Source organism: Cebus imitator, unplaced genomic scaffold (genome assembly GCF_001604975.1).
Source record: "Cebus imitator isolate Cc_AM_T3 unplaced genomic scaffold, Cebus_imitator-1.0 Scaffold296, whole genome shotgun sequence".
In the NCBI taxonomy this organism is placed as follows: Eukaryota; Metazoa; Chordata; class Mammalia; order Primates; family Cebidae; genus Cebus; species Cebus imitator.
In genome coordinates, this window is record NW_016107611.1 from 488,695 (window position 1) to 499,552 (window position 10,858).

At 43.1% G+C, this 10,858-nt stretch overlaps 1 protein-coding gene across 1 annotated transcript in view; it reads left to right on the plus strand.

Moving 5' to 3' along the window:
- The first annotated feature begins 10,110 nt into the window (after positions 1-10,110).
- Positions 10,111-10,858, plus strand: part of ZNF283 (zinc finger protein 283) — a 28,709-nt gene continuing 27,961 nt past the window's right edge. The window contains exon 1 of the mRNA XM_017502348.2: positions 10,111-10,305. Coding sequence (XP_017357837.2) covers positions 10,111-10,305 — 195 coding nt within the window. The remainder of the gene's footprint in view (positions 10,306-10,858) is intronic.

A 10,858-nucleotide genomic window follows, 5' to 3' on the forward strand; every position in this document is an offset into this window, starting at 1 on the left:
TCCTGCCTCAGCCTCCCGAGTAGCTAGGACTACAGGCGTGTGCCACCATGCCCAGCTAATTTTTTGTATTTTTAGTAGAGACGGGGTTTCACCATGTTGACCAGGATGGTCTCGATCTCCTGACCTCATGATCCACCCGCCTCGGCCTCCCAAAGTGCTGGGATTACAAGCGTGAGCCACCGCGCCCGGCCTAAGATTTGTCTATTACTGTCAAACCATTAAAAGCAAGTTGCCGACATCATTTGCTTCACTCCTTAACATAAATTCTGGCATAGGCAAGGGGTCTTTCTCCAATTCAATTCTTCCCTTCTTTTCAGACTATTTTTAAAGGGCTAAACAACTTGAACCTTGGTCATTCATCTCACATTCACACAATAACTGTGACAGTGATAAAGAACATGGGGGAAAGACCTACAAGCCCAACTAATTAAAATATTTAAAAACATTAATTTTGACCCACAAGGAAATTGTAGGTTTGAGCCACAACATCTAACCAGATTTCTTGGAGAATCTATTTTATTGGTATGACCAGGATAAAAGCACAGCCAGATAAGCTAGTTGCAATAAACTAGTCCATTTAGCTAAACTAAATCCTGCCTTAACTTTTATTTTCTGTGCCAGTATTCCAGATATTGGTAATACAGAACCCTATACTATCCACTGGCTCAACGTTCATGCTATATTCAGGAAGACAAAACTGAGCCTTCCACAGGTCAGATTGCTGTTCTATTAGTTTGGCTGCTCCTGCGAGGTGGTATATCTAATAAGACAGTAAACTCACCATCACGTCTTCTTTGCTATTTTAAATGCATGCCTTTTTTGAGCAGTGTTGAGTATGATAAGTTACCAGTGATGAAGCATTCTCAGATGGCGGTGCTGGTAGAGTCGGTGCAGGCAGGAAGGCATATTCACAAGTGGCGTAACTATCACTGCTGTAAGTGAGGTAGGGCAGGCAAACCCCCAAACCGGAGCTTAGCCCAGGAGGGTTCTTGGCTTTGCCTAGAAAAGAATCCAAGGGTGTTAAACAGCAACTTGTATTGAAGCAGCAACGTGCAGCAGCAGCAGAGGGACAGCTCCTTGTAAAGCAGGGCTACCCCAAGGCAGTGTGTCCAGAGCAGCAGCTCAAAGGCAGTTTTGCAGCCATAGTTAGACTCACTTTTAACTACATGCAAATTAAGGGGCAGATTATGCAGACATTTCTTAGAAAAGATTGGTAACTTCTAGGTCATTACCATGGAAATGGATGGTAACTTCTGGGTATTGCCATGGCAATGGTAAACTGACATGGCACACTGGTGGGAGTATCTTATGGGAAGCTGTTTTGGCTAGCCCTCAATTTGGTCTGGTGTCTGAGCCCCGCCTCTGGAATCGAGTCCCAACTACTACCTTATAAAGATACTAACAACAGGGCTGGGTGCAGTGGCTCACATCTGTAATCTCAGCACTTTGGGAGGCTGAGGCGGGTAGATCACGAGGTCAGGCAGTCGAGACCAGCCTGGCCAACATAGTAAGATCCCATCTCTACAAAAAATACAAAAATTAGGTATGATGGTGGGCACCTGTAATCCCAGCTACTGAGGAGGATGAGGCAGGAGAATCACGTGAACCTGGGAAGCAGAGGTTGCAGTGACCCGAGGCTGTGCCACTGCACTCTAACCTGGAAAACAGAGCAAGACCCCATTAAAAAAAAAAAAAAAAAAAAACTAAGAACACTGTAAGGATAAATTCCTGCTCCATTAAGGAGATGTCTTGTGTAACTACCTCGCTATTAGGTAGCTGGCTGGTCTTCTTGAGAAACAGTTCCATATCAAGTGCTCAGGGTCAGCTGCTGGCAGGTTGGGTACCCAGTAGTGGTGGTAGCTTGATTAGTTTCGGTGAGAGGGAGCCTCTGCTTGGTGTCCTCCTGCAGTAATGAGTTTATGCAAGATCTGGTTGTTAAAGAGTCCGGGAGCTCCACCGTCTCTCTTTTGTCCTCTCTCTTGCCATGTGACATACCTGTTCCCCCTTCGTCTTCCACCATGAAGGCCTCACCAGAAGCAGATTGGGCCACATCTCACTCCAATTTAAGTGAAGGGGCCAGGTGTGGTGGCTCAGCTGTAATCCCAGCACTTTGTGAGGCTGAGGCGGTAGGATAGCTTGAGCTCAGGAGTTCAAAATCAATATGGGCCACATAGGGAGACCCCATCTCTCCAAAGAATTTAAAAGAAATTAGCAGGTGTGGTACACACCTGTAGCCCCAGCTAGTTGGGAGGCTGAAATGAAAGGTTTACTTGAACCCAGCAGATTGAGGCTGCAGTGAGCTATGATCCCACCACTGCATTCCAGCCTGGGTAACAGAGAAAGATCTGTTTCTAAAATAAACAAACGAAGTGAAGATCTCCAGTCACAGCTCTGTACACCAGGATTTACCTTCACTACTGCCTGCAGGGCCACCTCTGAGTAGTGGTCCTGTAATACGGTAATTCAGGTTCAGCTCCCAAAATGTAGCAATTATACTGATCCACCTGTGAGCTGGACCTTTTCTTCCTTAGTTTCCTACGGTAAAATCTCATATGAGGTCATGAATGTGAATTGAGGGGACAACATGGCTGCAACAAAGGTCAATGACCTGAGAGTCTGAACTCTGTGTAACTCTTTTGTGCCATCTACCTAGACCTCTTACAATGAATCGATATGTGCCTGAATGACATTATGACTCAGTAGGTAATACCCAACTCATGACAGGTAGTTTTAGTCATATAGATACTTGATGTCCCATGGTCAAAATCACAGACTCTTACTAGCGCTCAGCAGCTGGTTTTCAAATTGAAAGCACTTATATGCTGCATAATAAATAGGCTTACTTCAGAACCTTAGGGCCTGTAATTTTGCTTTTGTATCTTGCCAGAGACTCCACGTAATAGCTCCAACTACTACAGATAGAACTGACACCATCAAAGTTGCTGATTCATGTGGCTCAGGGACAGGGAGATTGCATCACAGGCTGCACCTGCTGTAGAGCTCTCACCTGCTTTGAAACTCAGCAGCCTTCAAGTTTATCTGAAAAATGAGTCAGAATAATATTCCAGGCCAAGCATGATGGCTCAAGTTGCAATCCCAGCACTTTAGGGATTGCTTGAGGCCAGGCTGGGCAATACAGTGAGAACCTATTTCTTAAAAAGAAAAGGAAGGAAGGAGGGAAGAAAGGAAGGAAGGAAGGAAGAAAGGAAAGAAGGAAGGGAGGGAGGGAGGGAGGAAGGGAGGGAGGGAAGGAGGCAGGCAGGGAGGGAAGGAGGCAGGCAGGGAGGGAGGGAGGCAGGGACGGAGGGAGGAAGGGAGGGAGGGAAGGAGGCAGGCAGGGAGGGAGGGAGGCAGGGACAGAGGGAGGAAGGGAGGGAGGCAGGCAAGGAGGGAGGGAGCCAGGGAGGGTGGAAGGCAGGGAGGCAGGGAGGGGAGCTGAGATGTGAGGATCTACTTGAGCCAGGGAGGTCAAGGTTACAGTGAGCTGTGATCATGCCACTGCACTCCAGCCTGAGCAATAAAGCTAGACCTTTCTAAAACAAAAACAAAAACCAGCTATAAAAGTCACCTGGAACTATTAAAGAAGAAAAGAGAAAAAAAGCACACTATTCTGAAGTATGATTTATATATGTATCATATAAATACTATATATAAAATATATATATACACACACACATCTATATACACCCATCTATCTATTATTTTATTTTATCTTATTTTATTTTTGAGATGTAGTTTCACTTTGTCACCCAGGCTGGAGTGCAGTGGTGTGATCTCGGCTCACTGCAACCTCTGCCTCCCAACTTCAAGTGATTCTTCTGCCTCAGCCTCCTGAGTAGCTGAGGAGCTGTGACTACAGGCATGCGCCACCATGCCTAATTTTTTTATTCTTAGTAGAGACGGGGTTTCACTATGTTGGCTAGGCTGGTCTTGAACTCCTGACCTCAAGTGATCCACCCACCTTGGTCTCACAAAATGCTGGGATTCCAGGCATGAGCTACCACATCCCACCCTATCTATCTATCTATGTATCTATCTATCTATCTATCTATCTATTATCTCTCTCTCTGTCGTGTATCTATTACTTTCAAATGTCAAAGAAGCTTATCAAATTATGTGCCTCTTTATCAGTTTAGGAAGTTTGAGTTGTAATAACTTATTCTTTACCTTAAGGGAGACATTATGGCATGTCCCAGACAATTGCACTTCTAAAATCTTCACTGATGTGGTAATCTAGTGAATTTTCATGAGGTTTATCTTCCTCTTTCTGTCACTCATTTGCATTACTATGGTTTCTACGGTGATTTCCACTTCCTGATCACCAGGTCCAATCAGCATGATGTTATTGGTGGAATGAACCAGTGTAATGTTCTTCAGAATGTAGGATAATCAAGACCTCTGGGGACCACAAGATGATGGAGATTAGGACGGTTAACAGGAACCTGGGGCAAGACAGTACTGCAGTCCTTACCATGCACACATGAATGGCTTTTGATTCTCCTAAACGTCAGAGATCAAGTAAAATACATTTGTCAGATCACTTTTCTTTTTTTTTTTTTTTTTTCTTCTACCCAAATCAAAAGGACATTTGTCAGATCACTAAGCATATACTAAGAACTAAAAACTAGGTTGGTCAACTCCCGTAAAGACGTCACATCTGACATAGCAGCTGAAATTGAAGCTGCTATTTGGTTACATTTAAAGTAGTCGCTATGAATTAGCTTTGGCCACATAATCAGTGATATGGATTGGCTGTGTCCCTACCCAAATCTCATCTTGAATTGTAGCTCCCATAATTCCCACATGTTGTGGGAGGGACTCAGTGATAGATAATTGAATCACTGAGGTGGTTTCCCCGATACTGTTCTTGTGGTAGGGAATAAGTATCCTGAGAGCTGATGATTTTATAAGGGGAAACCCCTTTTGTTTGGCTTTCATTCTGTCTTTGCCGGCTGCCATGTAAGACATCCCTTTGTTCTCTCTTGTTCTTCTGCCATATTTGTGAGGCCTCCCCAGGCACGTGGAACTGTGAGTCCATTAAACCTGTTTTGCTTTATAAGTTACCCAGTCTTGGGTATGTCTTTATCAGCAGTGTGAAAGCAGACTAATACAATCAGTAACCCCCAACTCACAGGCTTGAAACTACAAGTATTATTTCTCATAATTCTGGGGGCTTTCTGAGCACTTCTTTTGCTCTGGGCTGGTATGGCTGCAGCTGGATAGTATAGTCAGGCCTCACTCAAATTTCTAACGGTTGGTTGGTTACTGGGGGGGCAGGGAGGAGCATGAGGATAATTTGACCTTATGTTTCTCATCATCCCTTAGTCTAGTTCAGACTTGTTTGAACCCATGGGAGTTGGGTTCGAAATGCAAAAAGAAAGCGGTTTCCATTCGGTGAGTGTTTTTCAAATCTCTCTACGTATCACATTTACTAATGACCCAAAGAAAATCAAATGTACATGCCCAGATTCAAGGAGTGCAGAAACTGGCTCCACCTTTGAAGGAAGAGCTGCAAAGTCATGTTGCAAAGAGTATACACACACAGGAATGGGAAGAATTTGTGGATTTTTTCAGTCTACCACATCCACTAGCTTCAGTCATGCAGGTTTTTTTTCAGGCATCAGGTGAAATGAATGAGGATATGATAAGGACAAATAATCCTGCATCCTCAAACTTTTTGATAATGATGCAATGTCTTCAATTCCTCCCATGACACATTATTGAGTTTCAAGAGTTTCTGCTTGGCCCTTTATACTATAAGGACTCTTAGATCACAAGTTAGTTCTGCAATCTCGGAAGCCACTATAATGAGTTCTACCAGAAGATAAGCATCTCTATCCCAATATATGTTCTTTTTTTTTTTTTTTGGGGGGGGGGACGGAGTTTCGCTCTTGTTACCCAGGCTGGAGTGCAATGGCGCGATCTCGGCTCACCGCAACCTCCGCCTCCTGGGTTCAGGCAATTCTCCTGCCTCAGCCTCCTGAGTAGCTGGGATTACAGGCACGCGCCACCACGCCCAGCTAATTTTTTGTATTTTTAGTAGAGACGGGGTTTCACTGTGTTGACCAGGATGGTCTCGATCTCTTGACCTCGTGATCCACCCGCCTCGGCCTCCCAAAGTACTGGGATTACAGGCTTGAGCCACCGCGCCCGGCTCCAAATATATGTTAAAGGGTAGAGGAAAACAACCATAGGGTGAGTTCACGGACTCACTGAACTCACTGTGAGATCAGACTTGGGCCAAACCTGGTAAGTAATCAAGCTCAAAATCCTATCACAAGGATCTAGAGGGTCTCTCCTGGAAACAGTCCTCTTAGCTTACATTCCCTACAGGGAGGATCCGGAGAAGTTTCTGTGCTATTATTTTATCAGCAGGTAAAATTCCAAGGAGGCAGGAGCGAGAGAAAAGTGTAGTGTGATAGGGAAGTGGGGAACGTTTGCATGAAGGTCTTATTGAGCTGGCCACTGCTTATATCACGTGTGACTGATTGCTTAATTTTGAATTTTAAGACCACCTATCTGAGGAGAAGAAGGGAGGTGAATTTATCCATTGGCTCCTATCACTTATTCATGAGAGGTTTGTCCCAGAGAGCACTAACTCCACTGTACTTCCAGGTCATGTGTGGCTAGTTTAATGGGTTCTATAACATTTCATGCATCAGCATCAACAGGAAAGCCCTAGGGCTTGAGACAAGTAGTGCCCATTGCAGGCATGAGGTCAGGCTCTGTTGTTGCTTGTGCCCATGTGGAGTTGGTCTGAGTTCATGCAGAAATGTTGCTGCAGCAGTGAATCAAGAGAAACAAGTTTCCAGAGGCCCCAGGCACAGGTGAGGCTGAGAGGATCTGAAGTGACACATATGATGTGTCTTAACTCTTTCCTAATTCAACTCTTGCATGCAATTATCTGAGCCTGGTGGTGATTAGAATTTAAATTCTAAACTACTAATGCTATATCATTAATGACTAATTGTCTATTATTAAAAGTTTCTATCTCTTCTTGTCAGTTCTTTAAGTTACAGCTTTCTAGGAAATTGACCATTTCATCTGTTTTCAAATTTATTCTAATTCAAAAAATATTTTTTCTTGTGTAGTCTTTTTCTTTCTTAATATTTGTGCCAGTTCTCTTTTTTATTCATCTTGTAAAATAATCTCTTTTTAATTATCTCAGAAGTGGATCACTTCAAATAAGCAGTTGTGGGCATTTAGCCTCTGTTCAATCAGTGTTTTCTATTTCTTTAACTTGTGCTTATTGTTGACTTCAACCAACTTTCTTTGTATTTATTCTGTTATTCTGTTTTCTAACTTCAAGCTGGACACAGGCTTTAATCTTCATTCTTTTCATTTTTCCCTTCTTCTTCTTTCTTTTTTTTTTTTTTTAGATGGAGTTGTGCTCTTGTTGCCCAGGCTGGAGTGCAATGGCGTGGTCTCAGCTCACTGCAACCTCCACCCCCAGAGTGCAAGCGATTCTCCTGCCTCAGCCTCCTGACTAGCTGGGATTAGAGGTGCCTGCTACTACGCCCAGCTAGTTTTTGTATTTTTAGTAGAGAAGGGGTTTCACTATGTTGGCCAAGCTGGTCTCAAACTTCTGACCTCAGGTGATCTGCCCACCTTGGCCTCCGCAAGTGCTGGGATTACAGGTGTGAGCAACCTATTCCCTTCTGTTGAACTTATTTTTGCCATATCCCGTACCCAATAAATTTAATACCTAAATTTTTAAGAAATAATTTATTTTGAAATAGTTCAACTCACAAGAAGTTGCAAAAATAGCATGGAGAGTTCACATATATCTTCACCCAGTTTCCCCAATGATAATATCTTACACAATCATAGTACATTGTCTGAACCAGGAAACTGCTGTTGGTATAATATGTATTATTAGCTCAGGCACATGCTGTATATGTATACATTATATATATTTTATGTTTACTACATGTATTATATATATTATACAAATGTATATAATATACTGTATTATGGGGACTGGTAGTAGTCTGGCTTGATAGTTTTTCTTTCTTCCTTTTATTAATATAATCCTAAATTTCTTGGTGTTCTAGTCCTGTTATTCGTTGCTTCTGCTGCTGTAATTTAGGGTGGCTTGTGTTAAATTTGGGGTTATTTGTAAATATTCCTCAAGGTGTGAATGGAATTTACATCCTTCCGGATAGTTTCCTTGATGGTTGCTCCACGCTTGTGTTCCTTGGCTTGTGGCAGCATAACTCCAATCTTCACGTGACATTCTCCCTGTCTACACATTTCCTCTTTTTTAAATTATTTTAACTTTTTATTTTTATTTTTTTTTTTTTTTTAGACAGAAGTCTTTCCCCTTCACCCATGTTGGTGGGTCGCCATTTAGGTTCACTGCAACCTCTGCCTCCCCGGTTCAAGCAATTCTCCTGCCTCAGCCTCCCAAGTAGCTGGAATTACAGGCGCCCGCCACCATGCCCAGTTAATTTTTGTATTTTTAATAGTGACGGGGTTTCACCATATTGGCCAGGCTGGTCTCAAACTCCTGACCTCAAGTGATCCACTGCCTCAGCCTCCAAAAGTGCTGGATTACAGGCGTGAGCCACCACACCTGGCCACATTTCTCATTTAAAAAATAAAACCTCTAATCTTTTCTTTGTTCTTCAGACATACCAAACAGCCCCTGGTCTGCATGTATACCCCAATGCAATTCTTTCTACTTAACTAAACTGTTTTAATTTCAGACATTAGTCTATATTTTATTTGACCTTGACATACTAAAATATATATATATTCAGTAAGTCACAAAGCACATCATACATCAGTTGTAGCCTCATAACCATTCAAAATGTCGCAGACATACACCCAGTCCTGTCATATGCACTCTCTCTCTCTAAAACACATAGTATTGTCACATACCACAGAAACATCCACTCCAGACCTGTCACTCATATGCACGCAGTATGTTATGTACAGTCACAAAGACACACTCTGTTATGTGCACAGGTACTCACACACAACTGTGTCAGCATAGTCCCACAGACACATATACTGACTAGTCAGATGCTCAAGACACACACACACATACAGAATTCTCTTTCTTACAGACACACACACACATAAACAGAAAGCCAGCCTGACTTGTCTAACCTAAAGATGCCCTCACACATAGTATCTGTCAGACTGCATGTACTATGATTCACATGTACATAAGAACTGTCACATAGTCATGCAAATACATTTTGGCCCTGTCACTTCCACAGACACACACAAAACATGCATATTCACAAGCCTTCTAGATAATGTCACAGAGACCCAACTGGCCCTGTAACATGCACAGGTACTAACTTTTCACATACTTTTCATATACTGTCAAACCCATACAAGCTACCCACCAACAAACATTCACAATGCCTGTCACACACAGTCACAGAGACATATCCTGACTTGTCACATTCACAGAAGGTCTCACACATACACACACTCATACCAAATAATCACAGAGATACACCTGAGACCTGTCACATATCACAGGACACATTCATGCCATCATAAAAACACACTGCAGCGGTCATGCTACATACTAATCCACACGCCTGTGTCACAGTCACAGAGTTATCCCAGTCCTGTCATACACCCAGCACTTTCTTCTCTTTCACACATAAACACAGTCTGTCACACAGTCACAGAGAAACACACCTGCTTTGTCATGAGCACACATGCGGTCATGAAGACATACCAGGGCCATTTCATGTGGACAGATGCGTACACACACACACACACACACACACACCATTCCATGTGTCACAAGACATCTCGGCCCGGTCATGCGCACTCTCATGCAGACATATTACCATCCGAAAGGCAGTGCACATCCTTGGTTCTATTACACACACAATATTGACACACATCACGTACACTATGTCTGTCATCACCATGGACGGTGCATCACACGCGGCCAGGGAGACGCCTGACCCTGTTTTGCCCACCCCTTTCCCTCTTCACACCCAGCCACACTGTCAACATCTTCAGCTGCTCGCATTCGCCTCACTGCCTCTCCCACCGTCACCCGCACTGCCGACTGGGTCATGAGTTCGCAAAGTCCTCTTCGCCTCGCCCTGCTTCGATGTCTCCTTCCCTGCTTCGATGCCTCCTTCCGAAACTACCTGCTCACACGCGGAGTCCAAGAACCACGAGAATACCCAAAGCGCCTCAGAAACCCACGGTCATTCGGTCCGGTGGCCTGTGGGAATTGTAGTCCGGGGCCGGAAACGCAGAAGACGCCGGAAACCCAAGTGCCTTGGGACCGCGCGGCCCGGGGGTTTCCGGAAGTTGTTGTCGGTGCTCTGAGTGCGCAGGCGCGGGCACACAGCAGGGAGCATATATGGAAGGGTGAGAGGTAACAAATTGATTACGAAAACAGATGGCATACTTCTTTTTCAGTTATCAAATTTCAAAAACAAAAAATGTAGATGGTACACAATATTGTTGATAATGTGGGGAAATGAGAACTTTCATATATAGTTGGTGGAAATGACTACAGCTTTTTTACAGTTTTGTGTAGTAGCATTCACAAAGTGAAAGCAAACCCTAAGCAACCAGCATTTTTACATACAAAAATCTAGCCTACGAAAATGCTGGCATGAAAGACAAAGATGTGAGTACAGTAATGCTTACCAAAGCCGTGTTTGTAGTACTGAAGAATTCAAATCAACCTCAATGTTGGTTTTTTGAGACATTGTTAGTCTGTGCTAGCCAATATGGTAGCTATTTGTGACTATTTAAATTTAAATTTATTAAAATTAAATAAAATTTGAAATTCAGTTTCTTTTTTTTTTTTTTTTTTTTTTTTTGATTTTTTTTTTTTTTTTTTTTTTTTTTTTTTTTTTTTGAG